This window comes from Physeter macrocephalus, chromosome 9 (assembly GCF_002837175.3).
Source record: "Physeter macrocephalus isolate SW-GA chromosome 9, ASM283717v5, whole genome shotgun sequence".
Classification (NCBI taxonomy): Eukaryota; Metazoa; Chordata; class Mammalia; order Artiodactyla; family Physeteridae; genus Physeter; species Physeter macrocephalus.
In genome coordinates, this window is record NC_041222.1 from 5,147,667 (window position 1) to 5,167,019 (window position 19,353).

At 53.2% G+C, this 19,353-nt stretch overlaps 1 protein-coding gene across 3 annotated transcripts in view; it reads left to right on the forward strand.

Annotated features, from left to right (window-relative positions):
* Positions 1–19,353, forward strand: part of PHF19 (PHD finger protein 19) — a 22,199-nt gene continuing 2,846 nt past the window's right edge. Inside the window, exons 1-17 of one of the 3 annotated variants that reach the window (XM_055086999.1) lie at positions 1–508; positions 1,003–1,203; positions 1,719–1,800; positions 4,308–4,403; positions 4,905–5,005; positions 5,674–5,822; positions 7,516–7,611; positions 8,347–8,415; positions 8,617–8,737; positions 11,281–11,348; positions 12,637–12,795; positions 13,408–13,495; positions 14,263–14,348; positions 15,332–15,427; positions 16,597–16,864; positions 18,783–18,938; positions 19,173–19,343. In XM_055086999.1, coding sequence (XP_054942974.1) covers positions 458–508; positions 1,003–1,203; positions 1,719–1,800; positions 4,308–4,403; positions 4,905–5,005; positions 5,674–5,822; positions 7,516–7,611; positions 8,347–8,415; positions 8,617–8,737; positions 11,281–11,348; positions 12,637–12,795; positions 13,408–13,495; positions 14,263–14,348; positions 15,332–15,427; positions 16,597–16,864; positions 18,783–18,938; positions 19,173–19,175 — 1,890 coding nt within the window. In that variant the 5' untranslated portion in view covers positions 1–457 and the 3' untranslated portion in view covers positions 19,176–19,343. Of the gene's footprint in view, positions 509–1,002; positions 1,204–1,718; positions 1,801–4,307; positions 4,404–4,904; positions 5,006–5,673; positions 5,823–7,515; positions 7,612–8,346; positions 8,416–8,616; positions 8,738–11,280; positions 11,349–12,636; positions 12,796–13,407; positions 13,496–14,262; positions 14,349–15,331; positions 15,428–16,596; positions 18,939–19,172; positions 19,344–19,353 lie in introns of those variants that run through there. The other 2 variants (XM_028493583.2, XM_028493579.2) reach the window with 2 other exon arrangements.

Here is a 19,353-nt window from a genome sequence, read left to right on the forward strand (position 1 = left end):
AGCACTGGGTGCTGGTGGTTCCATTCCGAATCCCAGGTGCCCAGGAGAGGTGAGTGAGGACAAGGCTCAGGAAACAGTTATTGAGTGAGTGAAATGGCCCAGGCAAGGTGAGGCCTGAACTCAGACCAGGACAGGGGGCTGGAAAAGAGGAGTAGGGTGCCGGAAGTCGCTGTGCTTGGCTGCTGTGGCAGCTCATCGGTTGGAGAAGTCTAAGATGCTAGGGGGTCTGGGGACCATAGTAGTACCATAGTAGCAGGAAGAAGCGAAAGCAATGGGAGCAGCACATTTTGTAGGATGGTGAAAGACAGATGTGGAGAGGTTGGCATGGCAATGACTTCACTGCTTGGAGCTGGTTTGCATCTGAGTAAAAGCATAAGTGAGTTTAAATGTCCCAGAATTGGTGTCCATTAAATCATCCCATAATTGAGAACAGAAAAGGAGATTACAGAAGACACAGATGGCCAAGTCTATACCAGTTCACAAGCCACCCAGGAGTTTTCCTCTCCAGGTGAGTTTTCTCTGGCCAGCTCTCAGGGTAGGGGTCAGGGGTCTGAGAACCTCCCGCTGCTCCGCTGGAGAAGGTCCTCCACTCAGAGAACATGGAGTATGTTTGCTTTAGGGATAAAACCTCTGGCTGTGAAGCCAGGGAGTGAGGTTCAGGCCCCACAGGGCAGGAGGATTTTGCTCCGTGGTTGGTTGACAGAGCCTTTCTATTTAGAAGGCTGCATGGTATGGGTGGGGAGAGAGCAGGACCTAGAATCAGCTTGCCTGATTATGGACCATGGCTCTGCCTCTGACCCCATAGCCACTTCCCCTTGCCAAACCTCAGTTTCCTGACCAGTAAAATGGGAATAATAATGCCTCCCTCACAACGTTGTCAGGAGGATCCAGTGAGATAAAAGCATCTGGCACATAGCACAGGTTACATAAATGGTTGTTTCTTTCCTTCCTTCCCCTTCTCCTGAAGTAAGGAGTAAAAACCCCTTTCTCTTTCTCTTCCAGTGTCAGTGGAAGCTGATGGAGAATCGAGGTCTGGACCCAGGGACTCGGGACTCCTATGGTGCCACCAGCCACCTCCCCAACAAGGGGGCCCTGGCAAAAGCCAAGAACAACTTCAAAGACCTGATGTCCAAGCTGACAGAGGGCCAGTATGTGCTGTGCCGGTGGACAGATGGACTGTATTATCTTGGGAAGATCAAGAGGGTAAACCTTTCCTCCCTGGCCCCAGTTCCCAGGCTCAGCATCTCTCTGCTCCTCCTCTGGTCTCGGCCTCAGACCAGTGATGGTGGGTGGGAGATTGCTGGGAAATTCCCGCCTTGTCCTTATGCTCCAAAGCTGAAAGTGGAAGGAGGCGGAGCCTGCAAAAGCAGGTGCCATCCTTAGAGCCAACATCTTTAGAAAAGTGCTCTGTGAGCCTACAAAACAAAACAAAATCAGGTTGGAGAGGATCACAAATGATCACCTGGCCCCTTCTGTCCTCGGCATTCCCGCCAAGTTGCCGTCCCCCAGTCCCTGACTGCACAACTCCAGTGAGTGTGTGTGCACTACCTCCGGAACTGCCATCCTCCTTCCCCTTCTAGCCTGGCTCTCCTTTTTGCAGCACAAGGAGAGGTCTAAACCCTCTGACCTGTGGGGACAGAAATGGGAGAGGAAGACCGTGTTCAAGTGGCTTTTCCCCAGCTACTGTCTCTCACTGCCCCTCCCTCTCTCTGCCCCAGGTCAGCAGTTCTAAGCAGAGCTGCCTTGTAACTTTTGAAGATAACTCCAAATACTGGGTCTTGTGGAAGGACATACAGCATGGTGAGTATTCCTGTGATTTCAGGCACACACACACACACACCCCCGCCCAACCCCCGATCCTCTCTCCCCCTCTCCCTCCATTTTTTCCTTCTCTCCTTCTGTCTCTAACTTCTGGCATCTAGCCTTATCCTTGGAGCCCCAGGCGCACCTGAGATGCTGATCGGATTACCAGCTGTACATTTACGTGGAAACACACTTATGACATCTGTCATCCCCTTGAGTACTCCTACCTCATGAGGGAGGCAGGCAGATGGAGAAAGTGGCTTGGGGAGGTGCTGGGAGAGCAGGGTTGGGTCCCAGGCCTGTGTTTGCTTCCTTGCTGCCCAAAGCTCTGGGTCACTGTGGGGCTAGGGAACAGGGAAGGGCCCAGGCAATCAGAATTGTCACCTTTCGGTATAAGCACAGTGTCCCCTATCAGCATGGTAAGAAAACTAGGGAGGCAGCTCTCTCCATGGGGGAAAGACCAAACAAGCAGCTATGAACCAGGCAGGGTGATGATGGACTTACCTGGATGGAGCTGGGCCAGCTCTCTCCGTGGGGGAAAGACCAAACAAGCAGATATGAACCAGGCAGGGTGATGATGGACTTACTGAGATGGAGCTGGGCCAGTTTTCAGAGTTGAAAGGGAGCTGGGTTGGGTACCATCCCTGCCCTCAGAGCTGACACTGTCTTATAGAGATGACAGCTTGGGGGCATTCTTGCCACCTTTCTCCCTTGCCATGTACATGACAGACATCACTAATCAATCACAACACTTGTATATTTTCAACATGGAGCTCCAAGCAGCCACTACCAATCAGAGTTACCATGAGAGAAGAGACTTTTTTTTGCCATTTATGCTCTAACAGGAGAACCGACATGGCGGTATGTGGGGAAGAGGCAGGTTTTAGGGTCCAGTATTCCTCGGACCAAGATATTCTAGCTCTGCCACTTACTGCTGCATATCTTTGGGTGAGTGACATAATCTCTGTGAGCCTGTTTCTTCATCTGAGAAAAAGGCGACTGAACATATTGGCCTCACAGTGTGGTTAAATGCTTAGCCCAGTGCTGCTGAGTTACAGGGAGGCTGTTTCTGAAGAATTTGTTACTGTAAGAGATGATTTCAAGAGCCTGCCAAGCAGAGGCCACAGAACCCAGCCAGTTAGTCGAGCTTCCAACTTGCCTTTTTCTCCAAGATGTTGTGGCTAATGCAGGCTGATGCTTCTCCAAGCCCCTCTCACCCTAAAGGTATTATTTAAAAATCTGAAGCAACGAGGGTCTCCTCTCCTGGGCTACATTCTTTTTGAAAGCAGAAGGAGCCAGCTGGTGAGGAAAGACAGTCCAAACCATGGATTAAAGTAGCACACCCTGAGTAGAAGGCCCACTGTGTGCCAGGCACCAAGGAGGTGCTTTAGTGCTCACCGGGGGAACCATGTGGCTCCCCAGCCAGATCACTGCTCCTCACAGGTAGGACAGCAGCCCTCTGGGGTCACCCAAGGTGAGAGCATAAGGCTAAGCACGCTATAGTTACTGATCCATCACTTCATTAAGCCAGTGAAGACTTACTGCGACCCACAGTGGGTCCCACCTTCCTGGGAGCATATTCAGGGATAAGAGGCAGGAGACCATTTATTCAACAAACATGTCTTGAACACGTGTTATGTGCCACACCCCAGAAGAGGTCCTGGGGACACAGAGGTGAACAGATACCTTTTCTGCCCTTACAGAACTTTCCGTCTGCTAGGGGAAATGAGACAGAAACACACATCAAAATGTATCTTAACTTTATTCACTCAAACCCTTCAGTCGTAAATACATATTTCTTCTCCAACAACGCCAAATTGCAAAGGAAAAAAAGAGAGATGGAGAGGGAAACTTTAGATTAAAAGCAATTGATCAAACTTAAAATTGTTATGACTTTTTTGAGGCGATTGGATATGTGAACACTAACTGAATTTGTTGATATTAACTTATTTTTAAGTTTTAGGTGCAATAAAGGCGCTGTAGTTATTTTATTTTAGAGTCCTGAACTTTCAGCGATATGTACTGAAATATTTAATACAGGAGGGGGGGAAGTGAGTGGGAATATAGTCAAAACAAGATTGGCCGTGAGTTCATGATTGTTGATAAGAACGTGGAGTTTCATTATAACGTTCTGTTATTATTCCATAATAAAATTTTTTAAAAAATTGTTTAACATAAAAAACTTTAACAAATCAAGTTAAATTAAGCAGGAGAGGCAGCATGACATGGTGAAAAGGACAAATAATTTGATGTCAGATAGCTGCAGGTTTGAATCCCCCCCCCTCCTACTTACCAGCTGAGCATGGGACTTCACCTCTCCGAGCCTCAATTTCCCCATCTTTAGAATGGGCTAATGGTAATCGGCAGCTCAGACTGGTTGGGGAGATTCAGTGAGTTGGCCTATGGGGCCCAGCACTCAGTAGAGGCTCAGCACCTGGAATGTAATTTTAAAACTGCTCTTTCCTGTGAGCCCGACCTGACCCTAGAGGGCCTCTTTCTTTCAGCTGGTGTTCCAGGAGAGGAACCCAAGTGCAACATCTGCCTGGGGAAGACATCAGGACCACTGAATGAGATCCTCATCTGTGGGAAGTGTGGCCTGGGTGAGTGTGATGAGCAGGGCATGGAGAAGGCCCAGACCTGTGGGTCCCCATTCCCCGCTGGCTCGGAACCTGCATCGCCTCAGACCATTGGGGCCTTAGCTGGCTTCCTGTTTCTTTTGGAGCTCCAGAGTGACAAGGGGCCAGTCTCTGGGAATGAGGGCCCAGGGAGGTGATCCTTGGGGAGAGCTGGGCCTTCTGGAAAGTGAGAGAAGTTATGCACTTTGGAGCCCCCGTGGGTGGAGAGGATGGGTAGGAGAAATGGGGCACAGAGGCTGAAGCCAGACCTTTGGTGCTTCCCGCACGGGGCCAATGCTGGCTCTTAGTGGCCTGCTTGGACACCAGCCTGGCTGCCTGGTGAGCATCACCAGCCAGTCCCCCGGCAGCTGGCAGGCCCACAGCTCCTAGGACTTGCCGCAGCCCTCCCCAGCGTGCCGCCTCTGGGCTGACTGGCCTCGGGCCACTGCTTCCTCGTGGGCACTCACCCCCTCTCCTTTGCCATAGGTTACCACCAGCAGTGCCACATCCCCATAGCGGGCAGTGCCGACCGGCCCCTGCTCACACCTTGGTTCTGCCGACGCTGCATCTTTGCGCTGGCTGTGCGGGTGAGCCCTCCATCCTTCCCACCCTGCTTCTCCCCATCCTCCATTCTGGAAGCCCAGAGACTCCCTGGGCTCGGGCCTCACTCCTGGTCACAGAGCCTGGCTTTGGAGGCAGACAGCGACTGCCACTTAACCAGCTGTATGTCCTTGTGCAGGTTCCTTAGCCTCCCTGAGCCTGTTTCCTTGGCTGTTAAATGCATACAGGTTTGGGGACTTCCCTGGTGGTCCAGTGGTTAAGACTCCGCGCTTCCAATGCAGGGGGCACGGGTTCGATCCCTGGTGGGGGGAATTAAGATGCCACATGCTGTGCGGCCAAAAAAAAAAAAAAGTACTCTTTAAATGGATATAGGTTTGGTGTCAGGAGTACGTGGCCCCCAACAAATAGTGCTTTACTATTAAGAGAGAAAATCCATATAAGCGCCCTCTCTCAATATGTGTTGGTTATTATTGTTACTTTTATTGTTGTGCTTATTACTATTAATATTATTGGAGATAGAGAGCTCCTTGGGGATAGAGAGAAGATGGATCTGGGATTGATGAGAAGAGGCTTTGTGCGTTTCTGACTACATTGGAATATCTTGTTCCACCTGGTCGGCTTTAGCCTTGATAGGGAGCCACGTGTGGCCCAAGCGGGACCCCCGCGGGTAACTCGGGCCCTCATCTTCCCGCAGAAAGGCGGCGCGCTGAAGAAGGGTGCCATCGCCAGGACCCTGCAGGCTGTGAAGATGGTGCTGTCCTACCAGCCCGAGGAGCTGGAGTGGGACTCGCCCCACCGCACCAACCAGCAGCAATGCTACTGCTACTGCGGCGGGCCGGGAGAGTAAGGCCGCGGGGGCGGGGCGGGGCGCGGGGCGGGGCCCCAGGGAAGCGGCGTAGGCGCGGCTGGCTGGGGGAGCCAGACCCCCGTGGAAGAGCCCGTATCCTGCCTCAGGCCTCGGGGATGACACCTGAGCGCGCTCGGGGCTCGAGAGCTCAGGGCTAGCGCTCTCCGCAGCGGGGTGCAGGGGAGTGGAGGTGTTTTCTTGGGGCACCATGGAAAAGAAGGCAGTATTGAAGAGTGGTTACCAGACTGGCCCCCAGTGTCCAAATTTTCCCAGCCCCTTAGAGCTGTGCTACCCCTGAGCCTCAGTTCTCATCGTAAGTTTTCCCGCGACATGGTGGTTGTGAGCGGTGGGTGAATTAGGTCCTTCATGTAAAGGCTCACACGGTGCCTGGCACTTGGTAAGCACTTTAACAAATGTGAGCTGTTACTGTTGGTGCATGGACGTTGAGATGAACCTTTCCATTGCCAGAGTCCATGAGACAGGCTGCTGATGAGATATGAAGGTCCTTTTCCCTGGAGGTGTGCAGGCAGGGGTTGGGGGAATACCTTGGGGACGCTGCGGCGGGGGTTCTTACCTTGACTGTATGTAGGATGGGAGTCTGATTCTTCCTTGTGGCCTGGGCCTCCCTGCAGCCATGGCTGATTGAGCCTGTTCCCTTGGGCTGACTGCACCAACAGCTGTGGGAGGAACCACAGAAGTGAGACATGGAGCCTCTGCCCTCAGGAAACAGCCTACAGGACACCCTGAAGTCCTGAGTCTCATCCCCAAGTTCTGCTGACGAGCACTAGGGGTCTGGAGGCTGTGCTTACGATCTAGCTGGGTGATTTGGGCAAATCACTTGAAGTACTTCGTCTCTCAAGTGGGATTAATAACCTTGGCCCCATCATCCTTCCATGGGTGTTGAGGCATTTGGGATAACAGATGGAGAAATGCTTATAGAGACCTTTGCAGCATTGAGGTGGTGGCTCTCAATGCTTACTGGGCAGAGTTGCTCGGGTGATTGTCAGAAGTGTGTCTCCCAGGGGCTACCCCAGAGATTGAGTAGGCCTGGAACGGGTCAAGGAATCTTCTGCATTTTAACATGGACCCCAGGTGATTCTGATGCAGGTGGTCCACGGACCACACCTGACAAGGTGTGAACAAAGCATTGACTGTTAATTAAGAAAACACCTTTTTGGTTTTCATTCTTATTCAATGGGTAGTTGTTGAATGGTTGTGATAGGGTAGATACATTACCAGGTGAGGGGCTTGTAGGAGCCTTTATTCTCCCATGAAGTCTCCAGGGCAAACCTTTCCCCATCAGTAGTGTTGGGGAAGCAGTGTGTGAGGCACAGACCAGAGATGGGGGCCCCAGTGTGCCACAAAGAGCGTGGGCTTTGAGGTCAGGGAGGCTAGGATTGGAGCCACCATCCACCACTTGCCTCCTGAGTGACCTTGAACAAGCTCTTTAACCTCTGACTCACCTGTAAAATGTGGACAGCAGCCCGTGTTTGACCAGATGGTGAGATAAAATGATACAGCCTATGCCCCGCTGCCAGGGCTTCCCCTGGAACAGCCCAGTGCTCAGTAACTGTGAATTCTTTTCCCTGTCCCCCGCTGGAGGGCGAGTTTGTGTTGGGAAAGGTTGCTGAGGCTGATCCCTGGCTGGGAGTGTGGGCCTGGCTGACCCTGGCTCCTCTGGCTCTCCAGATGGTACCTGCGGATGCTGCAGTGTTACCGGTGCAGGCAGTGGTTCCACGAGGCCTGCACCCAGTGTCTCAATGAGCCCATGATGTTCGGAGACCGGTAGGTGCTAATCTGGTCTGGCTCAGCCTTGGGGGTGGCGGTGGGGGGATGGGGGCAGCAGCTGCAGCAACTCCTTCAGGTTGCCTGCCAGGCCCTAGACCCCCAGTGGGGGGCTGGGACAGTGTGTCCCTGTCCACAGAGGCAGCTCAGGGTGAGGAGGCCTTCCCAGTAGAGGGACATGCTGGGCCACATCCCCAGTCGCAGCCCCACCTTCCCTAAGCCCCACACGCTTCAAGTGTCTGGGGGACGGGGAGAGACACAGGCCCTGCCCCAGCCCTGACTGGGGTTGTTGGAGGAGGCATGGGGGAAATGGATGACTTGATCTGGCTTCTAACCAAGGGGGCTAAGCTAGCGGAAGGCTTATGTGTGTCAAACAGGATACTGTGTGTGTCTTGGTTGGTGTCTCACGTGGTTTGTGATTGTGATTGTGTGTGTGTGTGTGTGTGTGTGTGTGTGTCAGGCAGAGGGGAAGAGGGTGGTCCCTGCAGCCCAGCCTAGTTCAGCTCTGAACTCAGCCACACTCCAGGGCAGTGATATTTGGGAAAGGGTTTGAGGTACAGGTTAGAAGGGGTAGGGGAGTAGTTCTTGGTTCCTGTTCTGCCCCATCTTCATCCCCTCCTCAGAGGGAATGAGGACATGCTGACTATGGGAAAGCAGGCAGGGGGTGAGGGCGCTGGACCAGGGTGGGGTGTCAGAGCCCCTCCTACCACAGGCCCCCTTTTCACCCACCCACAGGTTCTACCTGTTTTTCTGCTCCGTGTGCAACCAGGGCCCAGAGTACATCGAGAGGTTGCCCCTGCGATGGTGAGAGGGTGGGGCTTGGCCCAGGCCCACTCCTGTCCCTTCCCAGTTTCTCCCTTCCCTCCTCCCTCCGGGAACAATTCCATTTCCAGCCACCAGGTCCCAGCCTTGCCCCTGCCCTTCAGCCTGGGCCCAGGATGCTCCAGCCCTGGCTGCACAGGCTGCCAGCTCACTCTGGGCCCGCCTCCTTGCACCCTGGCCCAGGGTCGATGTGGTTCACCTGGCCCTCTACAACCTCGGGGTGCAGAGCAAGAAGAAGTACTTTGACTTCGAGGAGATTCTGGCCTTTGTCAACCACCACTGGGAGCTCCTGCAGCTTGGCAAGGTATGCAAGACCATGGGACATCAGAATGGCGAGAATCCGTTCCACGGTGGGGTTCCCTAAGTCCAGAGAGGTGGGAGGTTTGCCCAGGGTCTCTGAGCACAGTTCTTCGGGAACGCTGGCTGTCCGTGAGGGCTGCCGAGTGGGGACAAAGACCCAGAGCCTTTGAGCCGTTGCATCTCTGAGTCCAGGCATCTGAGCCTGTTCCCTGCAAGGAGCTTCCTAACCCAGGCTTGGGTAGTGGGTGGGTTAGGGCCTCACCAGCTCAGCTGTAGGGAGCTGGGGGTCGAGTCTGGCTGGAGGAGGTCTCCCTACAGAGATGTGTGACCCAGGTTACCTGGCTAGGATGGAAAGTGAAGTGGGTCTGCCCTCTGCCGGTCGTACTCTGAATAGCAGAAGCGTTCACCAGGGGTCTGGGAGATGGGATTCACGAAGTGAAGTCACAAACGGGAGACTTTCAGGATGTCAGAGGTGGAGAGGTGAGCCAGGGCTTCCCCAACCACTTCCACGGCAGGGCCATGCACCCTTAATGACACCCTCTGAATCCTCTCCACCACATCCAGAGTGAGGCATCTTCTCTGCTGACTGCCCCAAATCCTTTAGTGAAATAGGGCTTTTTTTTTTAAAGTAACCTTTATGCTCGGCAGAAGTTCTTCATATAGTAGCATCTTCATTTACAGTGTTTGATAATTTATAACAGGCATACATATTATAAAGCCCTAAAAGATAGGTAGAGCTGGTATTTTTTAAATAATTTTTTTCCTGTGTTATTAAAAAATCATACCTGTTCCTGGTAGAAAATTTTCAAAGTACCAAAAAGTATAAGAAAGTATACTTTAAAGAAAACCATCCGTACTCCTGCATCTCACCACTCAGAAACATCCACTGCTAACACACATAGGTGCACATAGCTCAATCCTCTCATCTACGTCTATTTTTCTTTTTATATGGCTTAGATTATACGGTATTTATAATTTTTTATTGAAGTATAGTTGACTTACAATATTATGTTAGTTTGAGGCATACAGCAAAGTGATTCAGTCATATATATATGTGTGTGTGTGTGTGTGTATATATATAGACACACACACACATATATATATTTTATCCAGATTATTTTCCATTATAGGTTATTACAAGGTATTGGATATAGTGCCCTGTGCTATACAGTAAATCCTTATTGTTTATCTATTAAAGAAAACCATCCGTACTCCTGCATCTCACCACTCAGAAACATCCACTGCTAACACACATAGGTGCACATAGCTCAATCCTCTCATCTACGTCTATTTTTCTTTTTATATGGCTTAGATTATACGGTATTTATAATTTTTTATTGAAGTATAGTTGACTTACAATATTATGTTAGTTTGAGGCATACAGCAAAGTGATTCAGTCATATATATATGTGTGTGTGTGTGTGTGTATATATATAGACACACACACACATATATATATTTTATCCAGATTATTTTCCATTATAGGTTATTACAAGGTATTGGATATAGTGCCCTGTGCTATACAGTAAATCCTTATTGTTTATCTATTTTATGTATAGTAGTGTGTATCTGTTAATCCCATACCCCTCTAATTTATCCCTTCCCCTTCCTTTTCCTCTTTGGTAACCATAAGTTTGTGGGAATGTAAATTGGTGCAGCCACTATAGAAAACAGAATGCAAGTTCCTTAGAAAACTAAAAATAGAGCTACCATATGATCCAGTAACCCCACTCCTGGGCATATATTCGGAAAAGATGAAAACTCTAATTGAAAAAGACACCTGCACCCCAATGGTCACAGCACTATTTACAATAGCCAAGACATGGAAACAACCCAATTTCCCATCAATAGATGATTGGTTTAAGATGTGGTGTATATATACAATGGAGTATTACTCAGACATAAAAAGAATGAAATATTACCATTTGCAGCAACATGAATGGACCTAGAGAATATTATACAAAGTGAAGTAGGTCAGACAAATATTATGTCACTTGTATGTAGAATCTAAAAAATAATACAAATGTATCTGTATACAAAACAGAAAGAGTTTATACAATTTTAAGTCATTTTTTTCAGTTTACATTATATCATAAATACTTTTCCATGTTATGAAAGAGTTTTTAATCAACATTTTTCATGGCTGCATGGTTTCCACCATAGTTTACTTACTTGTTTCCTTCCTGTTGGGCATGTAGTTTCTTTCCCATCATTAGGAAAATGATGCGGTGAACTTTTTTGTACATAAAGCTTTATTTGTGTGTCATGTCTGTATGATAGGTTCCATGGAGCAGCATTACTGAGTCAAGGGCATGGACGTTTTTAAAGCTTTTGATACATTTAGGACAGGAGTTATGCTCCTCACTTACAGATGGGGATGTGAGCTCAGAGGTGAAAAGACTTGTCTGAGATCATGGAACAAGTCAGTGGTCCTCACCTGGAGGACTCGGGGCATCAGGAGATGGAGGGGAGGGTGGGGGCAGGGGCTGAGGCCTTCTCAGATACCACGTGCCAGGTCTGACTATCCTCTGCTCTGCTCCCCGGTAGCTCACCAGCACCCCCGTGACGGACCGAGGACCGCATCTCCTCAACGCTCTGAACAGTTACAAGAGCCGGTGCGTGCAGGGAAGGGAGGGAGTGCTGTGGGCCCCCCGACAGGTTGGATTTCAGTTAAAGCGTCTTCCCACCTCATAACCTTTGCACAAGCTATGCTCCCACCTGGGTCTCCCTCCACTTCTCTTTGACTATATGAATATTACCCGTCCTTCAAGATCAGGGGAGCACCCACTTCCTTTGGGATGCCTCCCCTGACCACTCCAGCAGCCAGACACATTTTGATACTGGACTCAGCTCCATAGGGGGCTGCAACCCCTGCTCTCTGAGGTCTCCCCTGCACTAGCCATCTATGGTTCTGGGCCAGGCACTGAAGCACGGATTCATCACCTGTCCCCAGCCCATGTCTGCCCATCCAGACTACTGAGTTCTTCTCAGAACACACGGCTGGCATGCCCCTTGCTACCACCACGGAGAATGCCCAAGCTCCTTAGCATGGCATTCAAGGCCTCTTATGATCAGACCCTGTCCATACCTTCTGCCACAGACCCTTTGCTTTATTTATTCTGGGCGTCAGCCATTCTGAACCCTTTGCTTTCCTACTCAATGCTTTTGCTCACACTTTCTTCACCTAGGATGCTCTTCGATGCCTTTCATTCATTTGTTCCATCAATGACTATTTATTGAACTGCTCTGTGTCAGCCCTGTGTAGGTACTGAGGACACCGTGAATAAGACACGGTCCCTGCTTCTGTGAAGCCTCCCCAGACATCTCTAGACAGAACTATCCACTCTCTCTTTCATCTTGTCACGGTTTGGGGCCCAGACGCAGCCCTCTACTTGAGTACATGGGGCCTCCTGACCTCTCTGTGGACAGTCTCCTGAGGGTAGGACTGTGGCTAAGTCACCTCTGCAGCCTCATGGCAGCTCAGCCAGTGATGAAAGGGTGAGGGAAGTGCCTGGAGGTGCTTTCAGTCTCCTTGGGGAGAGCAGAGAACAGAGTGGTGTGGAATCCAGTGTTTTGACCATAGGGTTCCACGGGGAGCTGGAGGAGGGCTTCCTGTAGGCAGAGGCCTTGGGGCTGGTTGAGGCAGAGAAGAAAAGGGTGAAGAGCAGCAAGAACCACACACAAGACAAGGAAGGACAGGGAGGAGCCACCAGCTACACTCTCGGCCGCCACCTGGAGCCCCTGATCCCACAGGCTTTGAGGAATCAGTGTCTCCACGGGCCACTCTGGATTTTAGCTCTGGGTCCAGGGAGGCAGAGAGGGAGGTTTTAACACTTGACTCTCCTCCCCAGGAGGATGGACGGACAGGCTCCAGAGCTTTCTCCTCTCCCTGCCCACCCCCAGGTTCCTCTGTGGCAAGGAGATCAAGAAGAAGAAGTGCATCTTCCGCCTGCGCATCCGCGTCCCGCCCAACCCCCCCGGGAAGCTGCTGCCCGACAAGGGCCTGGTGCCCACTGAGAACGGCGCCTCTGAGCTGCGTAAGAGAGGAAAGAGCAAGCCTGGGTCAGTGCCTGGGGCCCCAGGGCCGGGGCCGCAGCCGACCTCGGGTCCTCTGCTCCCGGCTCCAGCTGCAGCCCCCTCCGATGGGCTGTGTGGTGGCATCCAAGGGATCGAGGCAGGCCTCCAGCCAGTTAGTCCCAGCTGGAGGCACCCTGAACCGGCCAGTCAGTGGCTGAGCGGGGACCTGATCCCACGTCCCCGCTCCTTCAGCCACAGCCCCTTGTGGCCTTGCTTGGAGGGAAGGCCAGATCACGGGACCCAGTCTTGCTGGCTTAGGGCCGAGGCAGAGAGGTCAAGGGGCAGTCAGTGTGTAAGGGGTCCCTACCTCTCCCGGCTGAGCCCAGCCCCCTCTTCCTGGCATCGGGGGTCGGGGGGCAGAGCACCTGGATGCCCGAGGCAGGAGAGGCACCTCCTCTCCTGCCTGCCCACTGTACCCCGCCACCCTCGCACACCCGCTGCCCCAGAGGACGCCCCGCCCAGGTCTCCTTGTAAAGGAGAGCCTGTGCCCACTCCCACGCTGTGACCCCACCCCTGCCCAGCCGCTCCTCCCTCGGGGCCACCCTCTGGGCCTTCAGGCTCTGACTGGGCCACCCTTTCCCTTTTCTGTCTCCACAGTTTGTTGCCTCATGAATTCCAGCAGCAGAAAAGGCGAGTTTATAGAAGAAAAAGATCAAAGTTTTTGCTGGAAGATGCTATCCCCAGTGTTAGTTTCTCGTTTTCTCACTCTCCACTTTCACACTCAGGGTCAGCACATACTAGGGATTCCTGTGCAGAAAACTAAGTCCCCCAGGCCCAGGGGACTCTCCCACGTCCCCGCAAGGATCCTTTTACAGCTGGTTAAACAAGGAAGGGCCAGGCACTGCAAGACTCCTCCTTTATCTCCCCAAGTTCTCCCAGGAACCCAGAGCGGGGCTGGGCAAGGGCAGGTAATATCCTTGCCTCTACTGTCCAGGTGGGGAAACTGAGGGCCCAGGAGGGCAGTGACCCTCCTGAGGTCACACCTCAGGCAGTGGCAGAGCCCAGCCCAGAACCAGGGCTCCAGAGCATTCTTGCCGCCTTCAGTAGCCCTGCATCCTCACTGAAGCCCTCGCTGTGGGGAGTAACATTAGCCGTGTCCCCCCTGGACCATTTATAAGGCACCTTCACAGCTGTCACTCCATTCTGCCGCGCTCCCTGACACCTCTAAGAGTGAAGCTCAGAAGGGGTTATTATCCACCTTTTGCAGTTGAGGTAACTCAAGCCCAGAGATGGGCTTGACAGTCAGACGACTGGCCAGAGACAGAGCCAGGACTAGAACTGACACGACCTGGCTCCCTGGTCAGGACTGGAAAAAAGAGGAAGTGACAAGTCTGACCCTCAGAAGGCCAGCTGGCCCCGCGCAGCCTGGGCGGCCCTCAGCGGGGAGGGGGGTGCTGTGGAAGGTGGAAGTGATGCTTGCCGGCTGACCGCCCCTCCTTCCTGTGTCCACAGAGTGACTTTACTTCGGCCTGGAGCACCAACCACCACCTGGCCAGCATATTTGACTTCACGCTGGATGAGATACAGAGTTTAAAAAGGTAACAGTGAGGGACCCGGCAGAGAGGTCTGCTCTGGAGACTGGGATGAAACCAAGCAGGGAGACCACCATTCCTCCAGCTCTGGAAGATGTGAAGCAGAGAGCCTTTGGAGGGAGGGGAAGCACCCTTGGGGTCACTGAGTTAAAGGGTCCGCATTGCAGAAGGCTGCCTGAAAGGTCTGTCTGCATTAGGGCTTTCAGCCTAACACCCATGCTGTAAGCCTGCAGGGCTCCCGGGGACAGCTCCGCAGGGCAGCGCTCAAGGCCTGCCTAGCCGGCCCTCCCTACCTCTCCCACTTCTCCTTGCCTCACGCCTGATACCAGAATTACTGTGATCACCCCACGTTCACGTTCCTCCAGGGAGCCTTCCCTAACCCTCCCCAGGCTGTGGTGGATGCTCCTCGTGTATTCCCACAGCGCCTCGTGCTTGGTACACCCAGGGGGAGGGGCTGCATCCATTGTTTTATTTCCAGAACTATTAAAGGTCATTTCGTGCTTTCCCGTAGGCATGGAGGAGAGAGCAAGGGCTTCGGTCGGTCAGGCCTGGGCTCCAGCCCCTACTTACCAATTGCCAGCTGTGTAACTTTAGCAAAATTCTTTAACCTCTCTGAACCTCCTCACCTGTTCCTGCATGGTGGTTACGAGACTCAAAATCCTGTACACGAAAGCACTCCCGGCCTGTAAGGTGTCGCACGAGTGCCTGGGATCATGGTCATTATCACCTCTAATGACTGTCACAGTGCTTATGTCAATGCCAGGGGAGGGTGGTCAGGGAAGGCTTTTGTGACTCCTTGGACTTCGAAGGCTGGATGGGTAGGAAACGTTCAGGAGAGAGGAGGTGCCACTGCAGCTGTGGTGGCGGGAAGCTCAGTGGGAAGGTGGCTTCGGCTGGGACGAAGGATGCCTGCGAGGGACCAGGAGGTGATGGGAGGTCCCAAGGGGCGCTGAGGATCAGCGGCTGGCTCACCCTCTCCTCCCTCTTAGTGCCAGCTCAGGCCAGACCTTCTTCTCCGACGTGGACTCCACTGATGCTGCCAGCACCTCCGGCTCCGCTTCCACCAGCCTTTCCTACGACTCCAGGTTAGCTTCCCAGCACGATGGATTCAAGTTCCATCGCTCCCCCCAGAACCTCCAACCCCATCTGTGATGTGTGGCTCACTCTGTGCATCTGAGTCTCAGGACCTGGCCACCTTCAAGCGTGTGAGGGTCTGGGACCCTCCGGTTCTGAGTTGTGGGCGTTCCGGCTGCTCCTCTTAGCCTGCTACAGGTTATGTGACACCTCTTGCTGGGCAGTGTCAGATCCAGGGTTCTTCCATTCTGGGGTTCTTGGCCTCTGCTTGCCATGATTTTGCAATGTCTGTGCCTCTGACTGCAGGGTCCCCTGACCCTGGTTCTTGGCTGTCTGAACCTGGTGTCTGTCTTGTGGGTCTTTAAGGAAAAGAGCCTGGTAGAGGGGAAATGGCATCCTGCAAAGTGTAAGGACTAGGAGAGGGGACAGAAATCCCTGGAGGCCTAGCTAAGGGTACAGCCTGCTTGGCAATAGCTGGTCCTCAGCAGCAAAGGGAGGGTGGTGCTGCAAAGCACACAGGCAACTTTTTAACTGAGGCTCTTTTAACTGTATTTAGGATACTTGAGGCCCTTGCAAAAAGTAGAATTTAAAGTGTCCATGTAATGCCCATTGAAGCGTGTCTTGTCTCCAAACATCTCTTTCTCTGCTGTTGCCTCTGTATTTTATTTCTTCGGTTCTCACTAGCTCTTTGGGTCTTGGTTTGTTTCTAAGTATCTGTGACTGTGTACCTCTTCTTTTGTGTGTTTCTTCCCCCCCCACTCCGCCTCTTTCTGTCCTTGTGGAGGGGAGAGGGGAAGAGAGGGGATACATGTCTGTCTCCCCATCCCTACCCCTGTGTGATGCCTCCAGCTGCAGTGAGTCCAGGTGACAGACTAGGCAGAGTAAGCAGGGCCTCTGCACTGCACAGCTGCAGGAAGCACAGAGGATGGTGCTCCTGGACTCAGGCCACACTGAGCTCCTCAACGTAAGAAACACGGTTTTAGAGCTGGACACACCTAGGTTTGAATCGGGCTCTGCCACGCCCCGGCTGGTGGTTTCTCCTCTGGAGCCTCCTCAGGGCTGTTGTGGGGATCCAGGGGGATCATCGGTGCCCAGGGCTGGTGCCCGGAGTACTCAGGGACAGGGACTTGGGATAATCCCGTTTCATTCCCGTCGTCCTCCTCCTCCCCTTCCGATACAGACGGACAGTGGGCAGCCGCAAGAGGAAGCTGGCAGCCAAAGCGTACCTGCCACTGCGGGCAAAGCGGCGGGCGGCCGAGCTGGGGGGACGCTGCCCCTCCGACAGCAGCGCAGAGGGGGCCTCAGGCCCCGAGCGGCCCGACGAGGGCATCGACAGCCACACGTTCGAGAGCATCAGTGAAGATGACTCGTCCTTGTCCCACCTCAAGTCATCCATCACCAACTATTTTGGCGCAGCCGGGCGGTTAGCCTGTGGGGAGAAGTACCAGGTGCTGGCTCGGAGGGTCACGCCTGAGGGCAAGGTTCAGTACCTGGTGGAGTGGGAAGGGACTACCCCTTACTGACCAGCCCCCAAAGGATGCCAGCAGTCCTGAAACCAAAGGAGAGACAGCGGAAGCCACAGGCTCCCCAGTTCTCTCCAGGCTGGGGCGGGGGAGGGAAGCAAGACGGAGCTGCAGGTGCCTGGCCAGAGCCTGCCCGCCCGCCCGCCCGCCCACCTGCCAGGGCTGTGCCTCCGCTGTGCCCGTTCCGCTCTCCGGCCCCCTCAGGCTCACCACCTCTTTGCCTGTGTCTCTGAGGTCCCGCTGGCTACTTCTCAGTGTCTCCACACACTCCCTCAAACTGTTTACCTGTTCCTCTGAATTAGTGTCCTGCTGGCTCTGTGGCCTGTTCCTGAGGCCCGAGTCTTTGTCCCCAGTGCGTCCCTTTACCTTTCCTTCCCCTTTTGGGTGTGTGTGTTTACGCACCCAACCCTCCACTGGACATCCTTACATCTGACCCATCCCAGGGACCACATAATGAGAAGAGAAACCTTTGACAAAGACTGGGTGAAGGTGGGTAAGAGGCTGCCTGGAGGAGCCTTTCCCTCTCACTTGCCTGCCTCTCCTTCTGCCCTTGGGAAGAGGTGGTGAGGGTGGGAGAGAGAAGGCCTCTGGAAAGCCTGTGTGGCAGAGGCCCTGGGACTCTCAGGATCTGAGGCGTGAGGAGGCTGGGCCTCTGCTTCCGAAGGCACCAGCACCAGAGCCCAGTTATTAAGGCCCAGAGTGCAGGCTGCAGGCGTCAGCTTCTGAGACCTGTGTTCCCTCCCCTGGCCACATCCCTCTGTTACCATGGAGCTGGGCCTGGCCTTGCAAACCTGAGGCTGGAGGAAAGGAAGCCGTGTCCTGGCTCCTCTGCTTCCCACCCCCCGAGTCACCCCCCACACATAAGCTTCCAACTGCGTGTGCTTTCACCTCCAGGCACACACACGGGCCCCGGCCTCCAGCCGTGTACACACACACACACACACACACACACACACAGCCACACATTCCTTCCGGTGCCAGCATGGCTCCTGCCCTTGGCTTTTCCTTGGCCCTCTTCTGGGGGCCACGTGCTGCAACTCAATGTGAACGTCCAGCACCTGCCCGTGAACCAGCTGTGACCTTAGAGGGAGGGCACGGGGGACTCATACCCTCTTCCTTATCCCCTGCCCCGTTCTGAAATTGACAATCACTTTTGGGGCAGGTTGGGATTTTTTTTAAAGGGCCTGAGTCAGTCAGTCCCCTTAAAGGGAAGCCTTTGTCAGTGGGAGTATACATAGAGTTCTTAGAACCAACATTAAAACTCAGACCCACCTGGAGGGAGACCAAAAATGGGAAGGGGAGGAGACCCCTCATTTTTGCTGCTTCCAGAGGTATTAGAAACTGACTCACTTGATTGGAAAGAAGTGCCTTGACTGGGGCGAGGGGTGTACCAGATGGGGACCATCCTTGCCAACTGCTGCTGTGGCCTCCAGCTCGGCTGGGTTTTGGAGGCTGCCGGCTGCAAGGTGAAGGGGGACGAACAGTGAGCTGAGAGCAGCGGGCCTGGAGCTGGTTTTTCCATTAGGCTGACCCCTCCCCATCGTGGGCATTCAGGGGGGTCCCTGAGAGAGTTCAGATGCCCCTTGCCTCAAACCTCAGCCCCAACAGTGCCTTTCAACTGGGACCTCACCTCCTGTACCCAGCCCACCCACTTCCTTCTGCTTCCCAGCATGGTCCAGGCGGGAACAAGCTGGTTGGGCCCAGTTCTCTCCCTTCTCAGCTCCACAGCTGCTGCCACTGAAGCCCGCAACTGGGGCCAGGTGGAAGGGGAGCTGAGAAGGCAGCCCCCAGCCGCCTGAAGTATTGGGCCAGATCTAACCGGGGGCCTCCTGCCTGGCTCCAGATAACACAGCAGCCTCCCAGGCCTGCCTTCCAGGCTTCTGAGAAAGTGCAGGATGAACACAGCCTGTCAGTGTACCTGCACCTCCTCTACTCAAGCTCCAGAGGCTCTGGCCTTGAAGAGGAGGAAGGAGGGAGACAGTGTCTCCCTCACCTGGAGGTCAGTGTAAGGCCTGGCAAGGTCACACTTGACTCCACACCCCAGCATTTCATTCATACCTGAAAATAGCTGCATTACTGCCAACTGACCTTATCATAACCCTGTGCACCTTTGAAAAGATTTATGGTTTTGAATTGCTGCTTTTAATAACATTTGTTATATTAAAATTATAATTAATGTGTCTGATTTACAATTTAAAGGCTCACTTTGAAAAACTGCCTGTCATTCCCCTAGTGAGATATCAGCTATTGGGTACCAGGAGGAACTAGCTCTGGTTTCCTGGAAGGTGAAGAGGAATGGTGAGACCCCATCCTCTCTCTGGCCACCGTGCCACTCCTACCACCACCACATTCTCTCAGCAATATTCTCACCTCTGCCACCAGAAGGATGTGGAACCTTTTTTCTGTGAGTACCT